Below are 13,647 nucleotides of genomic sequence, written 5' to 3' on the forward strand. Positions count from 1 at the left end.
TCACTGGGGGGGTTGCAAGAGAGGGGTGGGCACGGGTGGGATTGGCACTGGGGGGGTGGCACGGGTGGGGGGTTGCAAGAGAGGAGTGGGCACGAGTGGGGATGGCACTGGGGGAGTGAACAAGTAGGATGGGCGTGAGTGGGGGTGGCACTGGGGGGGCTGCAAGAGAGGGGATGGGCACGAGTGGGGGTGGCACAGGTGGGGGTGAACAAGTGGGGGCACAAGTGGGGGGTGGCACTGGGGGGGCTGCAAGAGAGGGGTGGGCACGAGTGGGGGTGGCACAGGTGGGGGTGAACAAGTGGGGGCACAAGTGGGGGGTGGCACTGGGGGGATGGCACTGGGGGGGCTGAAAGAGAGGGGTGGGCACGGGTGGGGGTGGCACTGGGGGGCTAGCACGGGTGGGGGGTTGCAAGAGAGGGGATGGGCACGAGTGGGGGTGGCACGGGTGGAGGTGAAGAAGTGGGGGCACAAGTGGGGGTGGCACAGATGGAGGTGGCACTAGGGGGTCTGCAAGAGAGGGATGGGCACGAGTAGGGGTGGGCACGAGTGGGAGTGAACAAGTGGGGGGGACACGAGTGGGGGTGGCACTGGGAGGGGTGCGGGTGGGGGTGAATGAGAGGGTGGGCACGGGTGGGGGTGGCACTGGGGGGGTGGCACGAGTGGGGGTGACACGAGTTGAGGGGGGCAGCGTGGGCTCCCTGGCACGGCTGCACACGCACACGAGTGGGCACAGCCCCTGTGCACGGGCAGCGTGGCACGGCGGGCACGGCACGGGTTGGGCACGGCACGGGTTGGGCACGGCACGGGCAGTGCCCTCCCGCTCCAGCATCGCCCCCTCCCGGTGCCCTGCAGGCGGCAGCGTGTGTGACACCGACCCGCTCGTCTGCGGCCCCGGGCGCTGCGTCCAGCGCCAGCGCGGCTACACCTGCCTGTGCCAACCGGGCTACTGGCTCAGCAGCCAGGGCACACACTGCGTGGGTGAGGGGGCACACGCTGGGTCACTGGGGGGCACACACAGGGTCACTGGGGGGCACACACTGCGTGGGTGAGGGGGCACACACTGGGTCACTGGGGGGCACACACCGGGTTAATGGGGGGCACACAGAAGGTCAATGGGGGGCACACACTGCCCTGGGCAGGGGGCACACACTGGGTCAGTGGGGGGCACACACTGGGTCACTGGGGGGCACACACTGCCCTGGGCAGGGGGCACACACTGGGTCACTGGGGGGCACACACTGGGTCAATGTGGGGGGCACACACTGGGTCACTGGGGGGCACACACTGGGTCAATGTGGGGGGCACACACTGGGTCACTGGGGGGCACACACTGGGTCAATGTGGGGGGCACACACTGGGTCACTGGGGGGCACACACTGGGTCATTGGGGGGCACACGCTGCCCTGGGGAGGGGCACACACTGCGTGGGTGAGGGGGCACACACTGCCATGGGCAGGGGGCACACACTGGGTCATTGGGGGGGGACACACTGGGTCAGTGGGGGCACACACTGCGTGGGTGAGGGGGCACACGCTGTCCTGGGCAGGGGGCACACACTGGGTCATTGGGGGGGACACACTGCCCTGGGGAGGGGGCACACACTGGGTCATTGGGGGGGACACACTGCCCTGGGGAGGGGGCACACACTGGGTCATTGGGGGGCACACACTGGGTCAAGGTGGGGGGCACACACTGGGTCACTGGGGGGCACACACTGCGTGGGTGAGGGGGCACACAGTGGGTCACTGGGGGGCACACACTGGGTCACTGGGGGGCACACACTGCGTGGGTGAGGGGGCACACACTGGGTCAGTGGGGGGCACACAGAAGGTCAATGGGGGGCACACACTGGGTCAGTGGGGGGCATACACTGGGTCAATGTGGGGGGCACACATTGGGTCAATGGGGGGCACACACTGCCCTGGGGAGGGGGCACACAGTGGGTCACTGGGGGGCACACACTGGGTCACTGGGGGCACACACTGCCCTGGGGAGGGGGCACACACTGGGTCACTGGGGGGCACACACTGGGTCAATGGGGGGCACACACTGGTCACTGGGGGGCACACACTGGGTCAAAGTGGGGGGCACACACTGGGTCAGTGGGGGGCACACACTGGGTTAATGTGGGGGGCACACACTGCCCTTGTCAAGGTCGGGGGCACACACTGGGTCACTGGGGGGCACACACTGCCCTGGGGAGGGGGCACACACTGCATGGGTGAGGGGGGCACACGCTGGGTCACTGGGGGGCACACACTGAGTCAGTGTGGGGCACACACTGCCCTGGGGAGGGGGCACACACTGGGTCAATGGGGGGCACACACTGGGTCAATGGGGGGGCACACACTGCCCTGGGGAGGGGGGCACACACTGTGTCAATGGGGGGGCACACACTGCCCTGGGGAGGGGGGCACACACTGGGTCACTGGGGGGCACACACTGGTCACTGGGGGGGCACACACTGCCCTGGGGAGGGGGGCACCCACCATGCCCACCAGGGCATTGTGCAGGGTGGGCACCGTCTGGTGGGGGTCTGTGGAGGGCACCTGCTCTGGAGGGGGGTCCCCCCAGGACCTGTGAGGGTCTGTGTGTGTGCCCACCCCTCAGAGCCCCCCCCCCTGTGCCCCCAGACGTGGACGAGTGCCGCCGCAGCCCCCCGCCCTGTGCCCACGGCCGCTGCGAGAACGCGCCGGGCACCTTCCGCTGCGTCTGCTCCAGCGGCTTCGAGCCCGGCCCTGGGGGCACCCACTGCCAAGGTCAGACCCCCCCTGTGCCCCCCCGTGCCCCCCCCCTGCCCACACACGGCCTGCCACCTCTCTCTGTCCCCCCCCAGACGTGGATGAGTGTGCCCAGAGCCCCCCGCCCTGTGCCCGCTGCGAGAACCTGCCGGGGGGGGTACCGCTGCCCCTGCCCCAGCGGGTACCAGGGGGCAGAGCCAGAGCAGCCCTGCCAGGGTGAGTGGGGGGAGGTGGGGAGGGGGGGTGGCATAGTGGTGGGAGGGGGTGGGGGTGCTGTGGGGATGCCAGGAGGTGAGGGCAGGGGGAGGGCACCATGCCATGGGGTTGGTGTGCCAAGGGGTCACCATGAGGTGAGGGCACTGTGCCATGGGGTCACTATGAGACGAGGGCACCATGCCCGGGGTCACCATGAGGGCACTGTGCCATGGGGTCATTGTGCCATGGGTCACCATGAGGTGAGGGCACTGTGCCATGGGGTTGCTTGTGCCATGGGGTCACTATGAGGTGAGGGGCACCATACCAAGGGGATGTTGTGCCATGGGGGTCACCATGAGATGAGGGCATCATGCCAAGGGGATGTTGTGCCATGGGGGTCACCATGAGGTGAGGGCACTGTGCCGTGGGATCACTGTGTCATGGGGTCACCATGAGGTGAGGGGCACCATGCCAGCGGTCGCCATGAGGGCACTGTGCCATGGGGTTGGGTGTGCCATGGGGTCACCATGAGGTGAGGGGCACTGTGCCATGGGGTCATTGTGCCATGGGGTCATCATGGAGGTGAGGGCACCATGGCAGGAGGTCACCATGAGGGCACGATGCCATGGGGTTGGTGTGCCATGGGGTCACCATGAGGTGAGGGCACCATGCCAGGGGTCACCATGAGGGCACTGTGCCATGGGGTTGGTGTGCCAAGGGGTCACCATGAGGTGAGGGCAACTGTGCCATGGGGGTTGGTGTGCCAAGGGGTCACCATGAGGTGAGGGCACTGTGCCATGGATTCACTGTGCCAAGGGGGTCACCATGAGGTGAGGGCACTGTGCCATGGGGGTCATTGTGCCAAGGGGTCACCATGAGGTGAGGGCACTGTGCCATGGGGTCATTGTGCCAAGGGGTCACCATGAGGTGAGGGCCCCTGTGCCATGGATTCACTGTGCCAAGGGGTCACCATGGGGTGAGGGCACTGTGCCATGGGGACACTGTGCCATGGGGTCACTATGAGGTGAGGGCACTGTGCCATGGGGTCATTGTGCCATGGGGTCATCATGAGGTGAGGGCACCATGCCAAGGGGTCACCATGAGGGCACTGTGCCATGGAGTTGGTGTGCCATGGGATGACCATGAGGTGAGGGCACTGTGCCATGGGGTCATCATGAGAGCACTGTGCCATGGGGTCATTGTGCCAAGGGGTCACCATGAGGTAAGGGCACAATGCCAGGGGTCATCATGAGGGCACCATGCCATGGGGTTGGTGTGCCAAGGGGTCACCATGAGGTGAGGGCACTGTGCCATGGGTTCACTGTGCCATGGGGTCACTATGAGGTGAGGACACCATGCCATGGGGTTGGTGTGCCAAAGGGTCACCATGAGGTGAGGGCACTGTGCCATGGGTTCACTGTGCCAAGGGGTCACCATGAGGTGAGGGCACTGTGCCATGGGGTCATTGTGCCATGGGGTCATCATGAGGTGAGGGCACCATGCCAAGGGGTCACCATGAGGGCACTGTGCCATGGAGTTGGTGTGCCATGGGATGACCATGAGGTGAGGGCACTGTGCCATGGGGTCATCATGAGAGCACTGTGCCATGGGGTCATTGTGCCAAGGGGTCACCATGAGGTAAGGGCACAATGCCAGGGGTCATCATGAGGGCACCATGCCATGGGGTTGGTGTGCCAAAGGGTCACCATGAGGTGAGGGCACTGTGCCATGGGTTCACTGTGCCAAGGGGTCACCATGAGGTGAGGGCACTGTGCCATGAGGTCACTGTGCCATGGGGTCACCAGGAGGGCACCATGTCAGGGGTCACCATGACATCACTGTGACACGATTCCCTGTGCCCCAGGGTCACGATGTCAGGGGTTCCCTGTGCCCACCACCCCTGGCACCCCTAAGGTCACCATGCTGGGAGCTTCCTGTAGGGTTCCTGTGCCCCAAGGTCATGAGAGCAGGGACTCCCAGTGCCCACCACACCAGGAGCTCCCAGTGCCCCCACACCAGGAGCTCCCTGTGCCCCCCACACCAGGAGCTCCCAGTGCCCACCGTGCCATGGGCTCCCAGTGCCCACCACCTCCCTGTGCCCATCACATCAAGAGCTCTCTGTGCCCCCCACACCAGGAGCTCCCTGTGCCCACCACACCAGGAGCTCCCAGTGCCCACCGTGCCATGGGCTCCCAGTGCCCACCACCTCCCTGTGCCCATCACACCAGGAGCTCCCAGTGCCCACCACACCAGGGGCTCTCTGTGCCCACCACACCAGGGGCTCCCTGTGCCCACCATGCCAGGAGCTCCCTGTGCCCACCATGCCAGGGGCTCCCTGTACCCACCACACCAGCACCTCCCAGTGCTCCCCACACCAGTAGCTCCCAGTGCTCACCACACCAGGAGCTCCCAGTGCCCACCACACCAGCACCTCCCAGTGCCCACCACACCAGGGGTTCCCTGTGCCCCCCACACCAGGAGCTCCCTGTGCCCACCACACCAGCACCTCCCAGTGCCCCACCATGCCAGGGGCTCCCTGTGCTCACCACACCAGGAGCTCCCAGTGCCCACCATGCCATGGGCTCCCTGTGCCCATCACACCAGGGGCTCCTTGTGCCCACCACCCTGGGACATTCCCATGCCCTGGGGTCACCGTGCCAGGGGCTCCCAGTGCCCACCACCTCCCAGTGCCCACCACACCAGCACCTCCCAGTGCCCACCATGCCAGGGGCTCCCAGTGCCCACCACCTCCCTGTGCCTATCATACCAAGAGCTCTCTGTGCCCCCCACACCAGGAGCTCCCAGTGCCCACCACCCTGGGACATTCCCATGCCCTGAGGTCACCGTGCCAGGGGCTCCCAGTGCCCACCACACCAGCACCTTCCTGTGCCCATCACACCAGGAGCTCCCTGTGCCCACCACCCTGGGACATTCCCATGCCCTGAGGTCACCGTGCCAGGGGCTCCCAGTGCCCACCACACCAGGGGCTCCCTGTGCCCACCACACCAGGGGCTCCCTGTGCCCCCCACACCAGGAGCTCACAGTGCTCACCATGCCAGGAGCTCCCAGTGCCCACCACCTCCCTGTGCCCATCACACCAGCACCTCCCAGTGCCCACCACACCAGGAGCTCCCTGTGCCCACCACACCACGAGCTCCCAGTGCCCATCACACCAGGAGCTCCCAGTGCCCACCACACCAGGACCTCCCAGTGCCCATCACACCAGGAGCTCCCAGTGCCCACCACACCAGGAGCTCCCAGTGCCCACCACACCAGGAGCTCCCAGTGCCCATCACACCAGGACCTCCCAGTGCCCATCACACCAGGAGCTCCCAGTGCCCACCACACCAGGACCTCCCAGTGCCCATCACACCAGGAGCTCCCAGTGCCCACCACACCACGAGCTCCCAGTGCCCATCACACCAGGAGCTCCCAGTGCCCACCACACCAGGACCTCCCAGTGCCCATCACACCAGGAGCTCCCAGTGCCCACCACACCAGCACCTCCCAGTGCCCATCACACCAGGAGCTCCCAGTGCCCACCACACCAGGAGCTCCCAGTGCCTACCACCCTGGGACATTCCCATGCCCTGGGGTCACCGTGCCAGGGGCTCCCAGTGCCCACCACCTCCCTGTGCCCATCACACCAGCACCTCCCAGTGCCCATCACACCAGGAGCTCCCAGTGCCCACCACACCAGCACCTCCCAGTGCCCATCACACCAGGAGCTCCCAGTGCCCACCACACCAGCACCTCCCAGTGCCCATCACACCAGGAGCTCCCAGTGCCCACCACACCAGGACCTCCCAGTGCCTACCACCCTGGGACATTCCAATGCCCTGGGGTCACCGTGCCAGGGGCTCCCAGTGCCCACCACCTCCCTGTGCCCATCACACCAGCACCTCCCAGTGCCCACCACACCAGGAGCTCCCTGTGCCCACCACACCACGAGCTCCCAGTGCCCACCACACCAGCACCTCCCAGTGCCCATCACACCAGGAGCTCCCAGTGCCCACCACACCAGCACCTCCCAGTGCCCATCACACCAGGAGCTCCCAGTGCCCACCACACCAGGACCTCCCAGTGCCTACCACCCTGGGACATTCCAATGCCCTGGGGTCACCGTGCCAGGGGCTCCCAGTGCCCACCACCTCCCTGTGCCCATCACACCAGCACCTCCCAGTGCCCACCACACCAGGAGCTCCCTGTGCCCACCACACCACGAGCTCCCAGTGCCCACCACACCAGCACCTCCCAGTGCCCATCACACCAGGAGCTCCCAGTGCCCACCACACCAGCACCTCCCAGTGCCCATCACACCAGGAGCTCCCAGTGCCCACCACACCAGGACCTCCCAGTGCCTACCACCCTGGGACATTCCAATGCCCTGGGGTCACCGTGCCAGGGGCTCCCAGTGCCCACCACCTCCCTGTGCCCACCATACCAGGGGCTCCCAGTGCCCACCACCTCCCAGTGCCCACCACACCAGGAGCTCCCAGTGCCCACCATGCCATGGGCTCCCAGTGCCCACCACCTCCCTGTGCCCATCACATCAGCACCTCCCAGTGCCCACCACACCAGCAACTACTTGCACCCCCCACCCTGCGGCGTTTCCCCATGCCCTGTGCTCAGTGTGCCAGCCATTCCTGTGCCCACCTCCCCTCTCCCCTTCCCCTGCAGACATCGATGAGTGTGAGAACCAGCTGGCATGCCCTGGCCAGGAGTGTGTCAACACCGCCGGCTCCTTCCGCTGCCAACCGTGCCGCCAGGGCTTCCAGCTGCGCCACGGCCGCTGCGCAGGTGCCCCCTTCCCCAACCCCCGTGCCAAGGGGCACCCCCTTCCCTTCCCTTGCCCTCAGCATCTCTCCCCTCTCCTGTGCCCCCCACCCCAGATGTGGACGAGTGCTCGGTGGGGTCCCCCTGTGGCGCCGGCGGGCGCTGTGCCAACACCGAGGGCTCGTTCCGCTGCGAGTGCCAACGCGGGTACCGGGCTGGCACCGACGCTGGGCCCTGTGCTGGTGAGCTGGGAGGGGGGGAAGAGGGTTTGGGGGAGGGTGAAGAGCTTCTTGGGGGTGCCCTTGCTGAGCCTGGGTGCCCACAGACATCAACGAGTGCCTGGAGGGCGACTTCTGCTTCCCGCACGGCGAGTGCCTCAACAGCGAGGGCTCCTACAGCTGCCTCTGTGCCCAGGGCTATGCCAGCTCGCCACAGGGCACCTCCTGCATCGGTGGGCAGCACCCAAACCTGCCTCTGATTGCCTCTGTATCCCTCCTCACCCCCCTCACTGCCACTCCCAGGCTGGTGCCCGTCCTCATGCCCCTGTGTGAGGTGGTTGGCATCGGCTGTGCCCACCCTGGTGCCCATGTCCCCTGTACCCACCATGAGATGCCCATCCCAGTCCCCACGTCCCCATGCCCACCTTGTATCCCTGTACCCACCATTAGATGCCCACCCTGGTGCCCATGTCCAGCATGAGATGCCCATCCCAGTCCCCACATCCCTATACCCACTCTGGTCCCTGTATCCCTGTACCCACCATGAGATGCCCACCATGAGATGCCCATCCCAGTCCCCACATCCCCATGCCCACCCTGGTCCCTGTACCCCTGTACCCCTGTACCCACCATGAGATGCCCACCATGAGATGCCCATCCCAGTCCCCACATCCAGATGCCCACCCTGTATCCATGTACCCACCATTAGATGCCCACCCTGGTGCCCATGACCCCATGTCCAGGATGAGATGCCCATCCCAGTCCCCATGCCCATCCTGGTCCCTGTACCCCTGTACCCACCATGAGATGCCCATCCCAGTCCCCACATCCCCATGGCCACCATGAGTTGCCCACCATGAGATGCCCATCCCAGTCCCCACATCCAGATGCCCACCTTGTATCCCTGTACCCACCATGAGATGCCCACCCTGGTGCCCATGTCCCCATGCCCACCATGAGATGCTCATCCCAGTCCCTTGTCCCCATGCCCATCCCCATCCCCTTGTCCCCATGCCCACCATGAGATGCCCATCCCAGTCCCCACATCCCCATGCCCACCCTGGTCCCTGTACCCACCATTAGATGCCCACCCTGGTGCCCATGTCCCCATGCCCACCATGAGATGCCCATCCCAGTCCCCACGTCCCCATGCCCACCCTGATCCCTGTACCCCTGTATCCACCATGAGATGCCCATCCCAGTCCCCATGTCCCCATGCCCACCATCAGATGCCCATCCCAGTCCCCACATCCCCATGCCCACCCTGGTGCCCATGTCCCCATGCCCACCATGAGATGCTCATCCCAGTCCCCACATCCCCATGCCCATCCTGATCCCTGTATCCCTGTACCCACCATGAGATGCCCACCCTGGTGCCCATGTCCCCATGCCGACCCTGGTCCCTGTATCCCTGTACCCACCATGAGATGCCCATCCCAGTCCCATGTCCCCATGCCCACCATGAGATGCCCATCCCAGTCCCCACATCCCCATGCCCACCCTGATCCCTGTACCCCTGTACCCACCATTAGATGCCCACCCTGGTGCCCATGTCCCCATGCCCACCATGAGATGCTCATCCCAGTCCCCACATCCCCATGCCCATCCTGATCCCTGTACCCCTGTATCCACCATGAGATGCCCATCCCAGTCCCCATGTCCCCATGCCCACCATCAGATGCCCATCCCAGTCCCCACATCCCCATGCCCACCCTGGTGCCCATGTCCCCATGCCCACCATGAGATGCTCATCCCAGTCCCCACATCCCCATGCCCATCCTGATCCCTGTATCCCTGTACCCACCATGAGATGCCCACCCTGGTGCCCATGTCCCCATGCCGACCCTGGTCCCTGTACCCCTGTACCCACCATTAGATGCCCACCCTGGTGCCCATGTCCCCATGCCCACCATGAGATGCCCATCCCAGTCCCCACGTCCCCATGCCCACCCTGATCCCTGTACCCCTGTATCCACCATGAGATGCCCATCCCAGTCCCCATGTCCCCATGCCCACCATCAGATGCTCATCCCAGTCCCCACATCCCCATGCCCACCCTGGTGCCCATGTCCCCATGCCCACCATGAGATGCCCATCCCAGTCCCCACATCCCCATGCCCATCCTGATCCCTGTATCCCTGTACCCACCATGAGATGCCCACCCTGGTGCCCATGTCCCCATGCCGACCCTGGTCCCTGTATCCCTGTACCCACCATGAGATGCCCATCCCAGTCCCATGTCCCCATGCCCACCATGAGATGCCCATCCCAGTCCCCACATCCCCATGCCCACCCTGATCCCTGTACCCCTGTACCCACCATTAGATGCCCACCCTGGTGCCCATGTCCCCATGCCCACCATGAGATGCTCATCCCAGTCCCCACATCCCCATGCCCATCCTGATCCCTGTATCCATGTACCCACCATGAGATGCCCACCATGAGATGCCCTATCCCAGTCCCAATGTCCCCATACCCACCCTGGTGCCCACGTCCCCATGCCCACCATGAGATGCCCATCCCAGTACCCATGCCCACCCTGGTCCCTGTACCCCTGTACCCACCATGAGATGCCCATCCCAGTCCCCACATCCAGATGCCCACCTTGTACCCCTGTACCCACCATGAGATGCCCACCCCCATCCCCATGTCCCCATGCCCACCATGAGATGCCCATCCCAGTCCCAATGTCCCCATGCCCACCCTGGTCCCTGTACACCTGTACCCACCATGAGATGCCCACCCCAGTGCCCATGTCCCCATGCCCACCATGAGATCCCCATCCCAGTCCCCACATCCAGATGCCCACCCTGTATCCCTGTACCCACCATGAGATGCCCATCCCAGTCCCCACATCCCCATGCCCACCCTGATCCCTGTACCCCTGTCCCCACCATGAGATGCCCATCCCAGTCCCTTGTCCCCATGCCCATCCCAGTCATTGTCCCCATGCCCACCCCCATCCCCTTGCCCCTGTGCCCATGCCCCTTCCCCCTGCCCTGGCAGACGTGGACGAGTGCCAGCGTGGGGGGGTGTGTGAGGGCGGCCGCTGTGCCAACACCGACGGCTCCTTCGAGTGCCGCTGCCCCGCCGGCTTCCGCACCGATGCCACGCAGGCGGCGTGCCAGGGTGAGGGGCTGGTGGGCACGGGCACTGCGGTGGGCACTGGGACTGCGGTGGGCATGGGGGGACTGGGATGGGCACAGGCACTGGGGTGGGCACTGGGACTGGGGTGGGCACGGGGACTGGGGTGGGCACTGGGACTGGGGTGGGCACAGGCACTGGGGTGGGCACTGGGACTGGGGTGGGCACATGGGGACTGGGATGGGCATGGGGGGACTGGGATGGGAATAGGGAATGGGATGGGCATGGGGGGACTGGGATGGGTACTGGGATGGGCACTGGGACTGGGGTGGGCACTGGGAGACTGGGATGGGCACGGGGGGACTGGGATGGGCACTGGGACTGGGGTGGGCACAGGGACTGGGATGGGCACAGGCACTGGGGTGGGCACTGGGACTGGGGTGGGCACAGGCACTGGGGTGGGCACTGGGACTGGGGTGGGCACTGGGACTGGGGTGGGCACGGGGACTGGGGTGGGCACAGGCACTGGGGTGGGCACTGGGACTGGGGTGGGCATGGGGGGACTGGGATGGGAATAGGGAATGGGATGGGCACGGGAGGACTGGGGTGGGCACTGGGATGGGCACTGGGACTGGGGTGGGCACTAGGAGACTGGGATGGGCACGGGGGGACTGGGATGGGCACTGGGACTGGGGTGGACACAGGGACTGGGATGGGCACAGGCACTGGGGTGGGCACTGGGACTGGGGTGGGCACAGGGGGACTGGGATTGGCACTGGGATGGGCACAGGGACTGGGATGGGCACAGGGACTGGGATGGACATAAGGACTGGGATGGGCACAGGGACTGGGATGGGAATGGGCACTGGGATGGGCACAGGGACTGGGATGGGCACTGGGATGGGCACAGGGGCTGGGATGGGAATGGGCACTGGGACTGGGGTGGGCACAGGGGCACTGGGATGGGCACTGGGATGGGCACAGGGACTGGGATGGGCACAGGGGCACTGGGATGGGCACTGGGATGGGCACAGGGACTGGGATGGGCACAGGGGTTGGGCTGGGAATGGGGATAGGGGCCCAGGGCTGCTGCTGGCCTGGGGCCAGGGGGTGCCCCTGGTGCCCCCAACCTGCTGTGCCCCCCTGTGGCCACAGACGTGGATGAGTGCCAGGAGTACGGTGCCAGCCTCTGCGGTGCCCAGCGCTGCGACAACGTCCCCGGCTCCTACCGCTGCGTCAGCGACTGCCAGCCCGGCTACCGGCCCGGCCACGGCGGCCACTGCGCTGGTCAGCTCCTGGGGGCACTGGCACGGGCATGTGGGCACTGGGAGGGCACTGGGGTGGGCATGTGGGCACTGGGAGGGCACTGGGGTGGGACTGACACAGGCACATGGGCACTGCGGTGGGCACATGGGCAGTGGAATGGGCACTGGGGTAGCACTGGAATGGGCAAATGGGCACAGGGATGGGCACATGAGCACTGGGATGGGCACATGGGCACTGTGGTGGGCACATGGACACTGGGATGGGCACATAGGCACTGGGGTCGCACTGGAATGGGCACATGGCCAGTGGAATGGGGACATGGGTACAGGGGTGGGCACATGAGCACTGGGATGGGCACTGGGGTGGCACTGGGATGGGCACTATGGTGGGCACATGGGCACTGGGGTGGCACTGGCATGGGCACTGGAGGGGGGCACATGGGCACTGGGATGGGCATATAGGCACTGACATGGGCACTGGGTTGGGCACTGGGGTGGCACTGGGATGGGCACGTGGGCACTGGGATGGGCACATGGGCACTGGATGGGCACATGGGCACTGGGGTGGCACTGGCATGGGCACATGGGCACTGGGATGGGCACATGAGCACTGGGATGGGCACTGGGTTGGCACTGGGATGGGCACATGGGCACAGGGATGGGCACATGAGCACTGGGGATGGATGTGGGGACATGTACACTGGGATGGGACTGTGGACTGGGATGGGCACTGGAGTGGGGTTGACATGGGCACATGGGCACTGGAGTGGCATTGGCACATGGGCACATGGGCATTGGAGGGGGGCACATGGACACTGGGATGGGCACAGGGACTGGGATGGGCACGGGGAACGGGATGAGAATAACTGGGATGGGCACAAGGACTGGCATGGGATGGGCACTGGGATGGGAATGACTGGGATGGGCACATGGGCACCGGGATGGGCACATGGGCACTGGGATGAGAATGGGGACTGGGATGGGCACATGGGCACTGGGATGAGAATGGGGACTGGGATGGGCACATGGGCACTGGGATGGGCATAAGGACTGGGATGGGCACATGGACACTGGGCTGGGCACTGGGACTGGGATGGGCACAGGGGCACTGGAATGGGAATGGGGACTGGGATGGGCACAGGGACTGGAATGGGCACATGGGCACTGGGATGGGCACTGGGACTGGGATGGGCACTGGGACTGGGATGGGCACAGGGGGACTGGGGTGGGCACAGTGGCACTGGGATGGCCACAGGGTGACTGGGATGGGCATGGGGAATGGGATGGGCATAAGGACTGGGATGGGCACTGGGACTGGGATGGGAATGGGGACTGGGATGGGAATGGGCACTGGGATGGGCACAGGGG

General features: G+C 65.7%; 1 protein-coding gene across 1 annotated transcript in view; it reads left to right on the forward strand.

The window, feature by feature from the left end:
* Positions 1–852: 852 nt before the first annotated feature.
* The window catches only part of LOC133629487 (latent-transforming growth factor beta-binding protein 4-like), a gene marked incomplete at its 5' end in the record, with an annotated part of 33,940 nt that continues 21,145 nt past the window's right edge, over positions 853–13,647 (forward strand). The window contains 9 exon segments of the mRNA XM_062020151.1: positions 853–978; positions 2,634–2,759; positions 2,837–2,892; positions 2,894–2,951; positions 7,617–7,736; positions 7,829–7,954; positions 8,038–8,163; positions 10,937–11,059; positions 12,170–12,301. Of these exon segments, the coding sequence (XP_061876135.1) occupies positions 853–978; positions 2,634–2,759; positions 2,837–2,892; positions 2,894–2,951; positions 7,617–7,736; positions 7,829–7,954; positions 8,038–8,163; positions 10,937–11,059; positions 12,170–12,301 (993 nt within the window).

This window comes from Colius striatus, unplaced genomic scaffold (genome assembly GCF_028858725.1).
Source record: "Colius striatus isolate bColStr4 unplaced genomic scaffold, bColStr4.1.hap1 scaffold_46, whole genome shotgun sequence".
Taxonomy (NCBI): Eukaryota; Metazoa; Chordata; class Aves; order Coliiformes; family Coliidae; genus Colius; species Colius striatus.